This window comes from Talpa occidentalis, unplaced genomic scaffold (assembly GCF_014898055.3).
Source record: "Talpa occidentalis isolate TD23 unplaced genomic scaffold, MPIMG_talOcc4v2.1 talOcc4.3, whole genome shotgun sequence".
Taxonomy (NCBI): domain Eukaryota; kingdom Metazoa; phylum Chordata; class Mammalia; order Eulipotyphla; family Talpidae; genus Talpa; species Talpa occidentalis.
Genome location: NW_023603184.1, coordinates 83,106,881 through 83,126,520, shown reverse-complemented (window position 1 = coordinate 83,126,520; position 19,640 = coordinate 83,106,881). Strand labels below are relative to the sequence as shown.

Genomic DNA, 19,640 nt, shown 5'->3' with positions numbered 1-19,640 from the left:
ACCAATACTTATGAATTAGTAATTTCCATTGCAAAAGCAAGAATCCCAATACAACCTGAGAAAGACGAACACGTTATAAGGATCTGTCATCTTTCCATTCAATTAACCAGGTATCTATTATGTTTTTATCACTTTTTCTAGTTAAGAACAACAGCTTTCCTATTAATCTTTTTCTTCCCAAGACTATTTCAAAGTCAGAGATTAGAATCAGCATAAATCAGCTTTCACCACATTTGCTAATAACGCAATACATAAGAAAAACAGATATCTTAGACATGTATTGTTTTTTAAGTACTTAAAATAGTACTTAAGTAAATTAATATGACTAACTGTTGTTTAAGAAAGGTTTTTCCTTAGTAACTAAAAAAAACAATTTTCAATTAGAACACCAAAATTACAAGTCTCCAAATTTAAGACTTCTGTTAAAAGTAATGGTAGCCCTATTTTATCTACACCCATTTTTAAATGACCACAGGGGAATAGTCATTCTATCTAGGTGGTGAAGTGGCCCATGTACTTGGTTTCCCTTTCTCATTCTCCTTTCACTTAAAGACAAGATTATATTACTCTTCCTTACTATACCTCAAGCTGAGTCCTTATTGTTTCTGGTTTGAGTTAAGAGCCCATAATGGTGGTAAAGTATGAAGGAACACAGATCACAATATAGATAGAAAAAAGAAAAAAAAAAGGCAAAATGATATGGGCTCTCCTTTCCTACACCTCATGTCATTCTTCATACACAACTATTTTCTTCCAGCAGCCCTTTCTTAATAGTTAAGTCAATGCCTTGTCTCAAATAATCTGGTGAAGTGCCACCAATGGGGCATTTTTTTTGTCCTTTGAAACAATGGAAGTCATAAATGGCTTCTTTTCCTATAGGAAAAACAACACAGTAAGATGGACAAAGTGAATATACTAGAATAAAGTAAGCATCTCTTTGAATCTCAGTTATAAGGCTTATTATGTGTTTTCTCACCTGTAAAACAGATAACTACTTCATATAAGGCAGCCAGTTTCAGAAATACACTCTAGCAAGCAGTTAAAAGCCTTCCTTTAGAATTAATGTTTCTGTGTCCTTTGGGTTAATACCTAGGAGTGGAATTGCTGGATGATATGGAAGCTGCATCTTTAGCAGATTGAGGAAGCTCCACACAGCTCTCCATAGTGGTTGGACCGGTTTGCACTCCCACCAGCACTTCCTCACCAGCAGTGCAAGAGAGTTCCTTTTTCTCCACATCCTCGCCAACACCTGCTGTTGCTAGTTTTTTAATATGTGTCATTCTCACTAGTGTAAGATGGCATCTCATGGTAGTTTTGATTTGCATTTCCCTGATTACAAGTGATGTTGAACATTTTTTCATATGCCTGTTGGCCATTTGCATTTCCTCTTTGGAGAAATTTCTTGTTAGCTCTTCTGCCCATTTTTTGACTGGGTTATTTACCTACACCCCTATGTTTATAGCAGCACCATTTACAATAGGTAAGCTATGGAAACAACCCAAATGCCCAAAAATAAATGACTGGATCAAGAAGATGTGGTACATATACACAATGGAATATTACTCAGCAATCAAAAAAGATAAACTCATGCAATTTGCAGCAACATGGATGGAGCTGGAAGGGATCGTGCTCAGCAAAATAAGCCAGAAAGAAAAAGAAAAATACCAGATGGTCTCACTCATAGCAGGAATTTAGAAAACCTAAATAAGGGACTAGGAAAAAGACTAATTATAATAAAGTAAAAATCAAAATCAACAAGCAACTATAAACCAGGGACACACTACAGGGAAGGAGAATGGAGTAGGATCAAAACAAGGTGGTGGGAATTGTATGGGGACTATAACCAAGATGAAAATGCATACATTGTGCAAAAATGAAAAATGATGTAAAATATGTAAAAGAAAACTTTAAAAACTATATAAAACAATTTTGAAAGCAAAAACAAAAAGTCTTCCTTTATATTTTTTTTCCTCTGGTCTTCACATACAATAAGAAGGCAAAAAGATCTCAGGATCAAGATCTCAAACCCTTGAAACACACTCTTTCAAATTTTCTTTTTTTTTTTTTCCCAACTTTTTTTTTTTTAAAGATTATTTATACAAGAATGGGGGTACAGGCCAGATGTACGGGAGGGTGAGAGGATTCACCAGAGACAGAGTGGGGGAACAGAACAGGCAGACTGAAGAAACACACTGCTGAAGGGAGCAGCGGGCGAGACAGGAGATGTCTGCCGCGCCATGTGGGATTATCGCAGGCGGGCCGGGATCGGACTCACACTGCAGAGGCTGCGGACAGCTTCACAGTGCAGCACTCAACCGCCTGCGCCACCAGGGAGGCCGACACTTTCAAATTTTCTGACCAAAATCACAGTAATAAATACATGTTGCTTTGTGACCCTGCATGTATATACGTGTATCTACATATAGTATCACAGATACTATAAATTCTATAGCTTTTATACAGATACACATACACACAATCAACATTTTGATCGGTTTGGTTTCACCAAACTATACTAAGCTTACCTTGTGTAATTCATTCTTACATTTTCTAAGTCCCTTTCTTTCTCCCCTCTCTACCTTCCACATACCCCTTCTCTTTCCATGTTTTCCTCCCTAATCTCATACAGAAAGCTCTTTAAAATCTTGATACTATACCAAGTGTCAATACTGCCTTCGTGTTCACTGTTAAGAAATAAACAATCCTCAAATATTCTATTCAGTTGTTTACGGACCTAACCCCTTAATTCAAACACAGTTTAAAGATAAATGCCTACTGATAAAGAATTACACATTCTGAATTTGAAGTGTTGTTACTGTTCTCTTGAACCTTTCCTATTCCTCTCACCTCAGGAAAAAAATATCACTGCATTAATTACAAATATTTGGAATAGAATTTCAAAGCTGAAAGTTTCATGTATGTATGTATGTATGTATATGTGAAAGTACTTATGTTTCTGTATGTAGCCTTTAATCCTCACTGTAATCTTGAGCAGGTATTATAAACTCCATTCTACATAAGAAGAAACTAAGATATGAAATTTTAACCAAATTCACATGGTATATCACACTATGGTAAAGAAAGGATTAACCCCTAAGTTTGCTGCCTACAGAATGTTTGCTTTCTTCTACAGCATTCCAAGAACTACATAATTAATTACTTCCACTGAATTTGAAATGATGAATGTTCTTACTAGTAATTTTTTTGTTTGGTTTGGAGAAAACCATTCTTGCCAACAAATAGCTATATATGTGCCAACAAGATTATCTTTTATTTCTATTAACTAGCAGTTACTGGCCAGCCATGTTGGTCCAATGGCAAAAATTCTATAGTCTGTACTAGGCTTATCCACATTCTGTCATCTGGTTCAGTGAGCTGACTTCTTCCCACATCATTGGAAAAAAAGAAAAGACTAATATCAATTATAAAAATACTGCTCAATTGGGCTGCTAAATATTATGTTCCTTGACTAAGAATTACACGATGTGGGGCTATTCACAGACTATCCTAGAATAAGATCTCTGGATGAGAGATAAAAGCCATATGTCACTGATCCAAAAGGAAAATAAATGTAACACTAACAACTTTCTTCTCTGGTCCTAACTTTTTAATTTTACCCCATCCTTCATAAATGAGGATCATCGAAGTAAGTTTTCATAAAAATCATTTTCATATAAGCAGTTACTGTAGAAAATAATATCTGACAGTATATTAGGTTCTCTCAGCACTTAAAGTCTCCCATTAATTACTTCCATTATTTCAAGCCCTCTCATGTAATAGTCAATCTATTTACACTTCCAACAAACATTGTAATCAGCAATTAATTTCCTAATTCAACACAAAAATCAGGTCTATGTATTTCCAAAAACTAAGTAAAGGAGAGAATAAAAATACATTATTTGGCTAGATCTGGCATATAATATTTATATAAAATAAAAGGATTGTCAGTATTCAATCTTTTCTATAAATTATCTTGCAACTGCCCTTTACTTATTATTTATCATGTTTTTCTATAATTTTTTACTGAGGTAACACTGGTATACAAAACTGTATGTGATTCAGGGGGATAGTTTCACACTTCTTCAGATGTATGCTGCCACACCACATCTACCATAAAGGAACCCATAATCTTTTACAATAGTCCAAAAAGCCCAATTCACACTTTGCACCCACCCACAACCCTCACCTTCTGGTAGCCTCAATTCTAAAGTTAGATTTCAAGGGTTTATTTTGGTTTAGTTTTGTCTGCTCCTTAGTTTTATTTCTCTATATTCCACATGAGTAAAATCATCTGGTATTTGTCTTTCCCCTCCTGACTTATTTTGCTTAGCATAATCCCCTCCAGTTCCATCCACGTTGCTGCAAATAGCAAGAGGTTATTTATTTATTTTTTTCTATTGTTGTGCAGTAGTCTATCATGCGTATATATCACATCTTCCTAACCCACGCATTTACTGTTGGGTACTTAGTCATTTCTATAGCTTGGCTATAGTAAACAAGGTAGCAGTGAATGTAGGAATGAGTATATCTCTACAAATTAATTGTTCTTGTTGCTCTGTTTTGTATTCTTTGGGTAGATACATAGTAGTGGGATTGCTAGACCATCTGACAGATCTGTTTTTAATATGCTGAATAAATACTGTATTCCACAATGGCTAGACCAGAGTACATTCCCACCAACAGTGTATGAGGGTTCCTAATTCTTCACATCCTCACCAACATTTGTAGTTTTTAGACTTTTTGATATGGGCCATCTAACAGGTATGAGGTGGTATCTCATTGTGGTTCTGACTTGCATTTCTTTGTTGATAGGTAATAATGAGCATTTTTTCATGTGCTTGTTAGCCATAGGTATATCTTCTTTCAAGAAGTGTCTATTTAAGTCTTGTGTCCATTTCTTCATTGGGTTATTTGTTTTCTTTTTGGTAAGATGTATGAGTTTTTTCTAGATCTTGGATGGATACACTGTCAGATATATAATGTATAAATATTTGCTCCTATACAGCAGGGTGTCTTTTCATTTTAACTATGGTTTCTATCACTGTGCAAAAGCTTTTTAATTTGATGTAGTATCACTGCTTATTTTAGCATTTACTTCCTTTGCCATTGGAATCCAGCACCCAATATTGTGGAGAGTTTTGCCTGTTTTCTTTTATCTATTTTATGGTTATGTGACTTACACCAAAGTCTTTAATTCATTTTGAGTTCATTTTGTATGTGATGTGAGCCAGTGGGCTAGTTTCATTCTCTTGCACAGAGCTATCCAGTTTTCCTAGCACCATTTGTTGAACAGACTCTTCTTCTCCATTTTATACCCTTAGCTCCTTCACCACAGATTACCCACAAAATGTGAACTTATTTCTGACCTCTCAATTTTATTCCACTGGTTCTATGTGCCTATTTTTATCATAATACCATATTGTTCTGACTACAGTTTTACAGTATATACAATATAGTATAGTACAGTCTACAAATGTCATACCTCCATTCTTTCGGCTAGTCAGGGTCTTTTGTAGTTCCATTATATAGTCCAGTAATGTTTGCTCTATTTCTTTTTTTTTTTTGATTTATTTATTTATGCATACAAGAACTGGGGTACAGGCCACAGGTTTGGATGGGGGTGTGTGTGAGAGGATTCACCAGAGTCAGAGTGGGGAACAGAACAGGCAGATTGATTAAAATATACTGCTGAGGGGAGCAGCAGGCGAGGCAGGAGAGGTCTGCTGCACCATGTGGGTAGCTCCCTGGCTGGGGATCGAACTCGTGCTACAGTGGCTGATTGCTTCATAGGTTGCATCTTAATCCCTTGTACAAGGAATTCCACGACTCTGTATATTGCTTTAGCTAAGAAGGTCATATTAATAATGTTAATTCTTCCAATTCATGATCAGGGAATAGGTTTCCTTTTCTTTTGAGTCTTCTGCTACTTTCTTTTAATATTGTCTTAGTTTTTATTGTACAGGTCCTTTGCCTTCCTTGCTAAGTTTATTCCCAAGTGCTTAACTGGTTCTGATGGGATAATATTTTTTTCAGCTTTTTCTTTCCCTTCTTTGTTTGTATATAGAACACAACTTATTTTTGTATATCAACATTGTAGTCTGTCACTTTATTGAACAGATTTATTTTTCTAATACTGTTTTAGTAGTGTCTTCAGGGTTTTCTATGTGTATTGTCATGTCACGCAAATAGTGGTAGTTTACTTCTTCCTAGTTTGGATTCCTATATTTTTTTCTCTCTTAACTGCTCTAGCTAAGATTTCCAAATCGATGTTGAATATCAGTAAAGTGTACCTGATCTTAGTTTCCAGTTTCTCATCATTTAGATTGATATCAGCTGGCCCTTATTATGTTGAGGTATACTCCTTCTGCCCCCATTTCTTTGAGAGTTTTTATCATAAATGGATATGGAATCTTATTAGATGTTTTCTCTTAATCTACTAACAGGATCAGATGATTTTTATCTTTACTTTTGCTGATTTGGTAAATTACAATGATTGATGTTGTAACACCCTCATATCCCTGGAATAAATCCCAATTGGTCATTATGTATGATCCTTTTGCTGTGTTGTTGAATTCAAGTTGCTAAGATTTTCTTGAGAATTTTTGCATCCATGTTCATCAGGAACATTGGTCTGTAGTTTTCTTTTTTTATCGTGCCTTTGCTTTTGTTAGCACAGAAATGTTGGCCTTGTAAAATATGTTCAGAAGTACTTCTTCTTACTCAATTTTTCAAAGAGTTTGAAAGAGAGAGAGGTATTAGTTTGTCTTTGAAGGTTTGGTAGAACTCATTAGTGAAACTTGTCCGGTTCTAAGTTTTGGGAGACTTCCGATTACCACTTCAATTTCCCTGCTTGTGGCTGGCTGTTTAAGTTTTCTATTTCTTCCTGATTCAGTCTTGGAAGGTTGTATACTTCTAAGAAAGCTGTCCATTTCTTCTAGTTATCCAACTTATCGGCATAAATATGTATAGTAGTCTCCTATGTTCCTTTATATTATTGAGATGTCTGCTGTAACTTCTTTTTCTTTTCTGATTCTATTTATTAGATTTTTTTAAATCTCTCTTTTTTGGGGGTGAGCTTACCTAGAGGTCTATTTTGTTTATTTTCTCAAAGAATCTCCTTTGGATTCACTGAACTTTTGTTCTGTCTTTTATTTCTATTTCATTTATTTTTGTACTAATTTTTAATAGTTCCTTCTACTGGGTTTTAGTTTTGTCTGCTCTTTTTGTAGTTCATTATGGCATGAGGTTAGATTACTTATTTAAGGTCTTTCTTCCTTCTTAACATGGGCCTGTGTTGCTCTACACTTCCCTCTTAGTACTGCTTTTGCTGCATCTCATAGGTGCTGGTAGTTCAGATCTTTATTTTCATTTGTCTGAAGGTCTTTTTTAATGTCTCCTTTGATTTCCTTGCTAACCCAATATTCTTTCAGTAGTGTGTTGTTCAGTCTCCACATTTTAAAGAAGTTGCTCCTACTTTTTTTCCGTGGTTGATCTCAAGTTTTATGCCACTGGATCAGAAGATACTTGATATGATTTCAATCTTAGTGAATTTATTGACACTTGTTTTGTGACCCAAAATGTGGCCTTCTTGGGATTTCTTCATGTGCACTTGAGAAGAATGTGTACTTATGTATCAATAATCACCATGCATTTAAATGTACTGAAATGATCAATAAAAAGGCACAGAGTGGCTAGTTAGATGAGAAAACATAACCCAACCATCTGCTGCATCCAGGAGACCCATCTGAGCAACAAAGAAATGTACAGGCTCAAAGCAAATGCTTGAACAACAAGCCTACAAGCAAATGGCAACACCAAAAAAGACAGGGACAGCCACACTTACATGGGATAAAAAAGGCAGTGAAACAGGATGACCACTACATAATGATAACGGCATCAATATATCAGGAAGACATAACGCTCATCAGTATATATGCACCAAACAAGGGAGCATCAAAATATGTAAGACAACCATTAAGCAATCTAGAAACAGACAATGGCAGCAACACAATAGAAGTAAGGGACTTCAACACCTCACTTTCATCAATGGACAGATCAACCAAAAAGAAAAACAAAGAAACAATAACCTTAAAAAATCAATTAGACTACACTGGCTTAACAGACATTTAAGGGCACTATAACCACCCCTAAAAAACTGAGTGTCATTCTCTTTTAACTTTGAGTTTTCAATTTCTCCCCATTCCACTTTAAAGTGTACTTATGCAAGTAATTTCAAAACTTAGTTTAAGAAAAATAATTAGGAAATTCTATTCACTAATCTGCAGTATGAAACTCTACTACCAAGTATCAAAACCTGACAACCAGTCCTTTTTCTGGTCCTTTATATATAGTAATAATAAAATAGCGTATAATGTCTATAAGGTGAAACTATACTTTTTTTATAGACTAATTTACCAATTTACTAATTTACCTGCTTCCAAAATGAAAGAAACCAAATAAAGAGTCACTCATTAATGTATTTTCAATTCAGTCAAGTTTAACATCTCTTCTGGTGTTATCTCTGTAATAATGCAGTTTTTCCTAACCAAAGATGTTGCTGCTGAATTTCTGCCAATATAGTTGATTTCTCAGTGCCAAGTACCACCTCCCCTGCATACCAACAATAGAGGCTTAAAAACTTTCTGATAAAATTATTCAAGCTGACTTAGAATTAAAGGCCAGAGCCCTGGGTAAAAATAATAGCCCATAGTATTAACTATCCTTTCAGCCTGTACTGTAAGATCTTGATAGCCTTTGTAAAGATATCAAATTTCTAAGAATTAAGATACAAATTATGCTGTATTTCTACTTCTGCTTCAATCACAGCAATAATATAGTATATTACAAGTTTAAAACAATAAATAAGTTATCATGTTAAAAAAACAGACATTTGAAAAGAAGTAATGTCAAAATTTCAGAGAAGTAGAAATGTTTAGTAAGTCTGTAAATTGGCACATGTACAAAATCTAAGCTAGGAATTTGCCACAAAATTCAATAATAATCTCTGATCTGTGTTTTATTATAAGGGTTTTGTTGTTGTTTTTGAGATACTGTATTCAAAGTTCCAAGTGCACAATAAGTCTACTCATTTTTGAAAGTAGTAATAAGGGGAAAATATAACTGTTCTCCTCTCTAAATTCCTATACACCTGCAATGTTTCCCAAATGGCTGCCAAAAAACTCTGCTTCCTACTATCCTTCAGATTTTATTCTAACTCCTTTCCATGTCGGAACAAAAGCTCTGCTTGATCTTGTTCCCTTCTGTCTCTCCAGTCCCACCCTACATTCATTTCTTCAGGTACCCAAACATTTATTGAGGTTCTATTCTGCCAGAAGCTGTGCAATGCCCTGGGGGTACTGTGGTAAGAAGTGAGATACCCTCTCTCAGAGAACTGACACTTCAGCAGTGGAAAGGAAAGGACAGATAATAAATAGGTAGGTAAAAAAATTAAGTAATTGGTGATTGTGTTATGTGATGTGAGGCTTTAAAAAAGAATTATCCTCCCTGGGACCTAGTTTGTTTATTTGTTCATATGTTTGTCTTTCTGTCAAAAGTACATATGACAATCTCAAATTATTTTATTCACTTGACTACTTTATGAATATAAGTTCTATGGGGCTACAATCATGTCTGACTTGCTCCTGGGTGCAGTCCAGGCACTTAGCACAGTACCTAGAGCAAGTACTTCAATATTTATTTATTAAATGAATGATTATTTAATCTTCCTTACTTCAGAGATGAAAAAAAAAAAAAAACTTAGTGGTTCCAAAGGTCAAAAAATAATCAGTAGGAAAGCAAGAATTTTAAAGACTTACAATTTAGTTCAGAATATTATACCATACTGATTTCAAAACTCAAATGATCATGTTTTCTAGGCTTATAGCTGGTGCCAAAAACAGACTGAGAATCTTTCAAGACTTCACTTTTACATGAAAAATTTCAAAACACTTAATATTTAAGTGAAATTGCCTAAGAAAAATATTTCAAATCCCAAGCAAAAATAGGGAAGATTTACACCAGTGTTTCCTTGTAATACATGCTGTACCTTAAATAATTCCTTGTAAAGGAACCATGTTATCTGAATTTTCTAAATATATCCTGATATCTATTTGGCACTCTATTGGTGTTTCCCTTGGCTGAATTATTTAAGTTAGAAATTTATTTCATATTAATAGAGAATTTACCAGCAAGTTAAAAAATAACCCCCCCAAACAAAATCAGTGTTTTAAAATGTTTTAGATACTACATTTTTAAAAATAAGACTTGAAGGTAGGTTAAAAACTAACGTATGTATATAAGGTCTACTATGAACCTACTATTTTAAGTCACCTAATACATCTTTTTTACAAATTAAAAAAATTAATCTCAGTTTCAGAAAATTGCCAAGATCTCTTAATTTGACCAAGTCCCTTCCTCTTAAACTAACATCTCAGATCAAGATTGATTTATCATGTATAATCATAAAGATGTGAAGACCCAACAGATTTTTCCTAATAAAGATCTCATCTATGTAAAACATAAATTGCGGTTAGTAAGTACAACTAGGACAAATACTCTCTCTAAGCTTTATATATAGAAAGGCTTATTTCTATCACACCATGTAAAAACAGTTCAACTTTTAAATCTTCTAAGAGGCAATATCTTCCCACACGTGTTCTTCTAATAATTATCTTATTGTTTTACATTTATCTTTTTCAGGAACATTAGAAGAATAAACTGATTACCAATGTGACTATAGCTACTAAGAAAACAGTTAACCAAAGGAAAAAGTGTTTTAATCTAGTTGAATGAATTGAAAAGGTTTATGATTCAGGCATGAATATCATATACCAAGTTCAGAAAGGGTTCTAAATTTACTTCTACAGGCCAACAGAATTAACTGTACTTTACACTTATTCAAACAGATTTCAAAGAATATAATCTGGATGACCAGTATGATTAATTACTGGAATTGACCATTACTTAACCACAATCAACATACTGCGCTACTAGTACTTAGAATTCTTTCATTTAACATTACAATGGAGACAGATTCATCATATAGTGTCTGCCCTGGTAAAGGAATATTACATGCTCTCATGTTCCTTATGTATTTATTTTTTCAAGTCTATGTCTATATTTTCACTCATTCTTATAATCTAAATCTATGTCTGTTTGCAGAATATTTTTAGTTAAGAATGTGCTTCCTGTTTTCCTCTGACTTATTTCGTTACCCATTTAGTAATGTTACCATGCTACCCTTCTCTTCAAGCTGCTTCTCTGTCCTATATTCCACATATATGTATTTGGGACATTCATCAGGATCGGTATCACCCACTCTTAAACCTCCTTTCAGTTTTAATTACTTTTCATTTGGATTTAACTCCTTCAACTGAGATGACTGTTCTTCTTCAAGCACTTTTACACAACTTTTCACGACATAAATCTCTTCCTCAGATTTAGTCAAAATTCCTCCACTCCACTCGCTTTCCAACACTGGTCAAGTTTACTCTCAAATACTCTATGTGTTCCTGATTCTACTTTGTGCCTTTTCTTTCATATTAAGACACATATCCTTCTCAAACTCCTGCCAAGATATTTGTTTCTAGTTTTAACATCTACTTCCTCCAGTAAAGTCTTCCTAAATGAAGAGATGTGAACTCTTCAAAATTATGATTTAATTTTGTTTTAGTAATATGTGTGTGTGTCACACACTGTATTGTAGATTAAATAATGAGCATAATTATCAGTGCATATCTTTTTCAGTGCATATAGTTACTTACACACTTTTCCTTTTCTAAGAGTATTGGGGTGGAGCAAATAGAGACTGTTGAAGTACATCAGCATTGTTTTAGAAGTTTACAACTTAGTTGTAATTACTTTTCATCTGGATTTAACTCCTTCAACTGAGATGATTATTCTTCTTCACGCACTTTTACACAACTTTTCACCACATAAATCTCTTCCTCAGATTTAGTCAAAATTCCTCCACTCTAGTTGCTTTCCAACACTAGTTCAGTCATTGAACTAATTAATGGGTCATAATCTACTTCAGGTTTTAATGAAATAGAACATAAAACTAAATGTGACCTATACAGTAAGAGTTACTTCATGAAACTGCTATTTCTGATACATACAAATTTATGTATATGGAAACTGAGTCATAATACAGTATACATTTTCTATTGTGGGTTATGATCAAAAAAGCTGAAAACCACTGAACTTGAAAACCACTGATCTCTAAGATGCCTTCTAAATCTGTACAATTCAAAGTAAATTAAAAGATTTAATCTAAGGACCAGAGACACAGCAGTTAAAAAGAAGGAAAGAACTTAAGGATACCTAAAAAAAAAAAAAAAAAAAAAAACCACAAACAGCAAAAAATCACATTTTCTTAATAAAATATCATTAGTAAACTCTAACCTTAAAATTAAAGAATCATAAAACTTTCAAAGTAGGAAAACAATTCAGAAATCATCTAAACCAACTTTCTCATTTTCACACATAAAATGAAAACTCAGTCCCAAAAAATAGAAAAAAAAAAAATCCACCTCTTTCATTCAATAAACATTTGCTGAGCACCAACTTTGTATCAGATTCTAGGTCTGGATCTGGGGCTGTAACAGGGTGGTCCCCAGGAAAGGGTTGGGCAGGGAACCTAGAACCTCCCCCTTTCCTGGGGACCACCCTGTTACAAGGTTACAGAGAAGACTTATTCAAAGAACTGTCCATGATGCACGGAAAGCAAGTAGATATTTACAATAATTACTGAAATCAAGGTCATTTATAAGGTGTTTGTTATAAGAACGGATGGCAACTTATTCAATTTTGGTTAGTGGCAGAAAAAAAAAAATGTTCCTAACATCTAAAATGGTAATACATCTCAATCATAAAAAAGTTAGCCAGGAAAAGGAGGAAGGGAAAGAAGAAAAAAAAAAAACAAGTACAAAGGTACTACACTGACAATAATAAAGGAAGACACATCCAGGAAACTGCAAGTCAATTTTACATAGCTGGAATATAGGACTCATGCTGAGGAGGAGCAACAGCAGAGTACCTAACAGTTTTAGATGACATTTAATCTTCAAACCACTCTCTAAGTTATACACTATTAGGATCCCCATTTTGCAGACAACAACTGCAGCACAAATGTTGAAGTAATTTACCCAAGGTTAAGTTGTGAAGCAGCATGTAAACTAAGGCATTCCATCAATAACTCCAGAACTTATATTCCCAGCCACTACACCAAGAGGCTAAAGAAAATAGAAACCAAATGAAAAAGACATTATATGCCATTCTAATACTAGATTTTATGCTACAGGTGACTCAACGTCAATGAAAGGCTTTAAGCAGGAATGACATATTCAAACTTATTTTTTAATGAGGCCAATCTGGCAATTATATGGATGGAATGGAAGAGGAATATTTAGTCATAGTTAGAAAGGCATTATAATAACTCAGGTAAGGGAAATGGCAGTGTTGGCACCAGAACTCAAGTCTTGTCAACTGACCATCACAAACTACTCTTGTCCAGTATCCACGAGAATCTCCTGATTTTTTCCCCCTTAATCCCACCGTTGTGACAGTTTGAGAAATCCAGCCTCACAGACAACAACATATTCCCTATAGGTCTCTTTATGAAATAAAACTTGAGCACTAGGTCCCTTTACGAAACAAAACTTGAACACTAGATACACAGAGTATATGAAAGTGACTAACAAATTTAGTTGGAGAGATGACAGAAAGTCAATTGCTTTCTACAGTAGTTTTCTTACCTTCTGGTTTCTCCTCCTTCCTCTATACACTATTCCTGGAACTTTCATATTCAATAGTCAATTTGAAATCAATGTTCTGTCTAGACATGACTATTAAAACTTAACAGAATTAAATCTACCACAGAGGAAGTCTAATGTGGTCCCAGCCGTGGCAATAAATAAAACCTATAGTCTTGTCAAATTTTGGCTTAAACAGAGACCATGAACATATAATAATGAGACATTTTTTGCCATACATATATATATATATATATATATATGAATAAGATAATCTAAAGTTCACACCATTTGATTCCAAGAGAGTAACACTATCCCCAGGAATGTGTGTGGTATTGCAGAAAACAACAAATGAAAAAGAACAGTGGGAAATACTACCTGGTCAATTCTCAAGCACTCTAAATTCAATCTGTTTCATTTAAACCATAGGTGAGCCCTCCTAAGCCGCCCTTCAGGCTAAGCAATGAGTGAGTTCCAAAAGCAAGCAGCTACAATTATAGGAAAGTAGAGAAGGGACAGAGTGGGAAAAGGAAGGCAAAGAATGGAGGAAAGTGGAAAGAGAATCATAATGAAAGGGAATAAAAATCACAAGTGATAAAACAAAGAATAAAAGGTGAATGAGACCCCAATATCAAAGGCTGTCAATGTTACCTAACTAATATCTGAGAGGCACCGTGACATGTGGCAACAAAAGTGAGCATGAAAAGACAGATTTACATCAGAGATTTATGAGACACTGAAGATATGAAATAAGTACTTTCAAAAGAAAAAAATAGTTTTCTAATCTAAAGGGGCCATTTAGAGATTAAAATCTCGTTTGATTTAATTATGCTTTATTTCTCATGAAACTGAATCTGGTGGACCCAAAAAGGTGATAATGTCAATAGTATCTGAGAAATGTGTGGGGAAGTGAGTGAGACAGTATGAGTCTTATTTGCATACTTTTTTGAAGGAGTGACAGGAGAATTTTTCCTCTCAATAGTGTAGTGCTGCTCATTTTAAGAGTTTCACTGTAATTCTTATTCTGGCTGACTAGGTTATTTCTTTAAAATCAGAGTTCAAAACAAGGTAAGCACTTGTTAATTATGGTCAAATTTTAACCTTAAAAGGACAAGGGTCCATGATAGATCATAGAATATTACTTAGTATTGCCTAAATGACTCCTATGCTAACTAAAACCCAGCTAATGATTCTCAAGAAAATGATGCAATCTAAAAAGTCACTTTAAAAATTTCTTTAAAGTTAGTTATACAAAAGAAATATCTTTTTTTTAACACTGATATTACACCCTGAAATCATTCAGAGAACATGCAATAAGGAAATTATTTCTTCCATATGAACAAAATTCTCAGCACCATGTTAAACACACACACACACACACCCCCACCCTGTGCTGCCATACCACTCAGTGATTTCAATAATGATCAAAGGAAATATCCTTAATGATGATTATTAAGCAGAGATATTACTGGATCATAAGCAAATATAATTAAACTTGATACCTTGACCAATCATTCATCTTATGCCTGAATATGCAGTCTTTATGAAAATGCCATCACAAGTGACTGAAGAGAGTTTATACATAAAAGTCAGCAAAATATTTTTATTAAAGCCTAACAGGATGAAATAATGTATATATCCTTTATGCATCTGCCAAACTTCACCACTCTCATTTTAAAAGATAGTGGAAAAAATGGAAAACTCTCAATACAATGACCTGGAGATCATCAATACCACACACTTGTAAAAATCAGATGAATGACAGGGTAGAGGAGAGAGTTCTTTTACTGACACATTAATGCTTTAAAAAATTAAGGTTTTAGAATAGTACTTCTCAGCCTAAACACTATTGTTGACTCCACTATATGTGGAGTCAAATAATTTTGTTGTGTAAGGCTATTTTGTGAATTATACAATGATTAGCAGTATCCCTGCCCTCTACCTATTAGATGCTAGTAGCCCACACCTTCCTCCCCCAGAGCTGTGACAACCAAAAATGTTTCCAAGTGTAGGGATTGAGTATGAATGGGGAGGGGGTACATATGTGAAGGGGGATCAGGAAGCAAAAGTCATCTAAGTTTGAGAACTACTAGCTTATCATAAATAGAGAAAAAAAAATCAAAATTAATTGGGGAAAATGGGTAGGTTTTCACCCTGATTTTGGTGGTTCATATATTTGAATTTGATCACAGAATGCATTTAGAACACTCTCTTTTAGGAAACAAAGCATTTAATATCTCTCACTTATAGCCAAAGTTCAGAAGAGTCCCAGAAGATTCAGTGTACTGCCAACTCCCCCTCCACCACAAACTCAGAAACGCACATGCTGCTCACACAGTGCTTCCTAGCTGAATTGAAGAAAATATGATTATCACTTTATTTTTTATTTCATGAAATATATGGACCAGACAGCTCCAGCTCCAAAGGAGCAGTCAGAATCCAAAGGAAATTCAATTTTACTCAATGCAAATCAAATACCACAACAGCTCCATCATTAGGTAGGATAAACCTAAATACTTGAGCAACTAAATTCATTCTCACATTTTAGGAAATTGTGAAGAAAGAATTGTGGAGAAAGAGATCACAACGTTTTAAAAACAAAACAAGCAAACAAAAAAAACCCAGTAGAAATAGATTTGTGTTTTGAAACAGAAGCTGAAGGATAAGAGGACTGAAAAATTCAAAATCAAAAGGAGCCTGAAGGCACTTCAGGATGAAGGCAAAACTCAACAATGTTTCCCCTGGATAAGAGGAGGAAATTACACTCTTGGCTATTTCCTTCAGCAATAGCCTACAAAATCAGTCTTCAGAACATATCGTCCCATGCAAACTGAAAAATCAGAGTCCACAAAAAACTGTAAGCATTCATCCTAAACACCTGTAATTAAATGCTCTTTACTATTCTTCTTCCCACTTGATTTAAAAAAAAAAGCACATATATAAAGAAAAATAAAAAGACAACTAGAGAAATATTTTAATTTTTATAAAACAGCCACACAGGTTACATATTACATAGAAAAATCAATTTTAAAAAAACACATAATTATCTTGTTTAAGAGTGCATTTAATTTCTAAGAAAAGCCCTTTAAAAAAACAGACATTTTAAGTACTAAAAATCCTTATGTATAAATATGGATTAAAGTCTTAAAGATTATTTCAATATCTTCAACTTGAATTCAACTATGAATGTTATTTTTAAAAACTATGTTATTCTGTGCTATTAGTTTAGTGTAAGCAGGAATATCTATATGCTCTATGGCAACAAAATAACTAGTTCACAATTTTAATTATTAACCTCCTGGCCAGTGAAAATAATCCTACAAGAAACTAATGCTCCAGCAGAGGAAGCTGTAAGATCTGTAGCCTGCTTTTCCAGAAGTAATACCTTGAGACTGCTCAAGAATAACCTCTTCCACCAATTAGGGTGACTCAGGTGGGTTAGGGGGTGTGGGGGGCAGAAGTAATGTACACAATTCCTTGGTCAGTGGCCATGATGCCCCTCCTCCTCCAGGGCAGGTCTCAAAAGGGATTTGAACAAGAGGAGCCACCACCAGAACATATAGGGGCAGAGGAGAAAGAGTACTACAGGAAAAATAAAAACTAAATGGCTAAGACATGTCACAAAAGCAAGAGATTTAATGGTATTAAAGTCTTCATTCATTTCAGAGACTCCATTGTTTTATCTTCCTCCCCAAACCTTGCACAAAAAGAACTGTCAGCCTGCCTTAAGCATGTTCCTTCTTCCATTTAAACAGACATGATTCTTTTGGTTAATCTCTGGCAATGATCGCCATTTCACAACACATTCAGCCCACCCGGAACTGATCAATACCACTACAGACATAAGACTAGACTTTATCCATTTATTAACCACAAGGAAATGTACCATTCAGCAAAATTCTATACATTACAAAAGATTCTATTAAAAAGGGGAGATGGGAGGACGGAGGGACATACACACGGGGACACACGCGCGCGTGTGCACACACACACATACACACACACACACACACACACACCCCACAGAGGTACACAAAGAAAAGACTACCACCCTCTAATTTCCCTGTGGCAAAAGAGATAAAGGCATGGCCATAAAACCTGTCAATTTGCCCCCCCTTCCCATCCCCCCCATTCGTCTATCTCACAGCCTAGTAACTGATTACCGAATTTGATGATAAATAGAGCCATTGTGACTTTTAAATTGTTTCATATACCTAAATTTGTTACATACATACGCATATCTTTGAGCCAGATGCTGTTTTAATTTACAGAATTTCAAATACAAAAGACTAAAGAGTTTTCCAACCACTGGTTGCAACCATAGAACATTCTCACAAAAATCAAATTCTCAAATAATAAAAAGGGATCAGATTCTGCTTCCAACCTTGGGTCAAAACCTGTTTTATGACTATAGCATATCTGACAGTCTGCACAAAATCAAGCGGGCTGTTCTAAACCGAAAACAATGCTTCAATACAAAACGTTTAAAATAAGTATTCCGTAGGTAAGCAAAATCTATGCCAAAAAAGAGCACATAAATGGTGGTTGAAAGCCAGCACATTACCAACACAGAGCAGCATACCTCTCCTGCACTGGGTTATAGTTAATACTCTGACAACAACTACAACTATTTTTAACACTGCTGGACACTGAAGTTGAAGAAAACGTGAGGGGAGATGCAGCCGCAATTGCTGATGTGATGCATTGTTTCTCACGGTCAAAATTAAGTAGCAACTAGGCTGATCTCTGACTTGATCTCCAGTCACGAGAGAAGCACTAATTAAAAAGACGACCCACCCCCCCCCAAAAAAATATGCATATATACACACAAAACCCTTATTTAGGAGGTAACCAAATGACATTGTAGAATAAGCCTTTCAGGTCCAACCTTTGCATAAATTGTCACTTGTGGTATTTGCGGCTTAATTGCAACCCAACCGGCGCTGTCATCCAGGGTGCTGGCCACAAACCATGACTTTCTCACTTCCACAACAGAGCAATCACTCATCAGTGGGCCACCCTAACTCCAAACGAGAAAAATGCACGGGAGTGCAGATCACGCCGAGACCTGGGAGGCGGCGGCCGCGGGGCGCAGCTCAGGAGGCAGCCCCCGGGCCCCGCCGACCCCACGGCCACCCCGCGCCGGCGCCCCGAGCACCTACCTGAAGAGCAAGAGATAAGAAAGACGGCGAACGCCAACTTCGCGGCGGCTCCCATTTTCCCGAGGCGCCGGGGAATCCGGAGGAAGTTCTCGCTAGATATCCAGTGCCCTGGGTCTTCCTCGGAGACAAACCTCCTGGTGTAAAATCAACCGTCATAAAACATATTCGGAAGCCCCGACCAAAAAAAAAAAAAAACGTTGACGGGGTGTTAAAAAAAAAAAAACGTTGACGGGGTGTTAAAAAAAAAACGTTGACGGGGTGTTAAAAAAAAACGTTGACGGGGTTTAAAAAAAAAAAAAACGTTGACGGGGGTTTAAAAAAAAAAAACGTTCACAGGGCTTAAAAAAAAAAAAAAAGCACAACAATAAAAAAAAAAAAATCCACCACGGGGGAAAAACCGCCACACACAAGCACAACACACAGAACCAAGGCACGGGAAGCCAACAACAACAAAAGCGGCTCAAATCACTGTCAGCGGCACTGTCAGCCCCGCTCGCCTCTCGGGTCTCTCGCCACAAAACGCCCGGCGGAGGCGACGAGGCGGCGGCGCGCGGCGTCCGCTGCCGCCCGGACCGTCCGGGAGCCGAGCTGGGTCCGACGTCCGGACCGACCTTCAACCCGGACACCCAAAGTCCGCGGACCACTGGCGGCCGCGCTGGCGGCGGAGGCGGCCGAGGCAGCCGCGGCGCGGGGACGGAGCGGCGGGCGGCGGCGGCGGCGCAGGCGG

At 35.9% G+C, this 19,640-nt stretch overlaps 1 protein-coding gene across 1 annotated transcript in view; it reads right to left on the bottom strand.

Moving 5' to 3' along the window:
• ACVR2A (activin A receptor type 2A) overlaps window positions 1-19,468 on the bottom strand; it is an 85,655-nt gene extending 66,187 nt beyond the window's left edge. The window contains exon 1 of the mRNA XM_037523302.2: window positions 18,914-19,468. Within this exon, the coding sequence (XP_037379199.1) occupies window positions 18,914-18,968 (55 nt within the window). The 5' untranslated portion in view covers window positions 18,969-19,468. The remainder of the gene's footprint in view (window positions 1-18,913) is intronic.
• Between the last annotated feature and the right edge of the window lie 172 nt (window positions 19,469-19,640).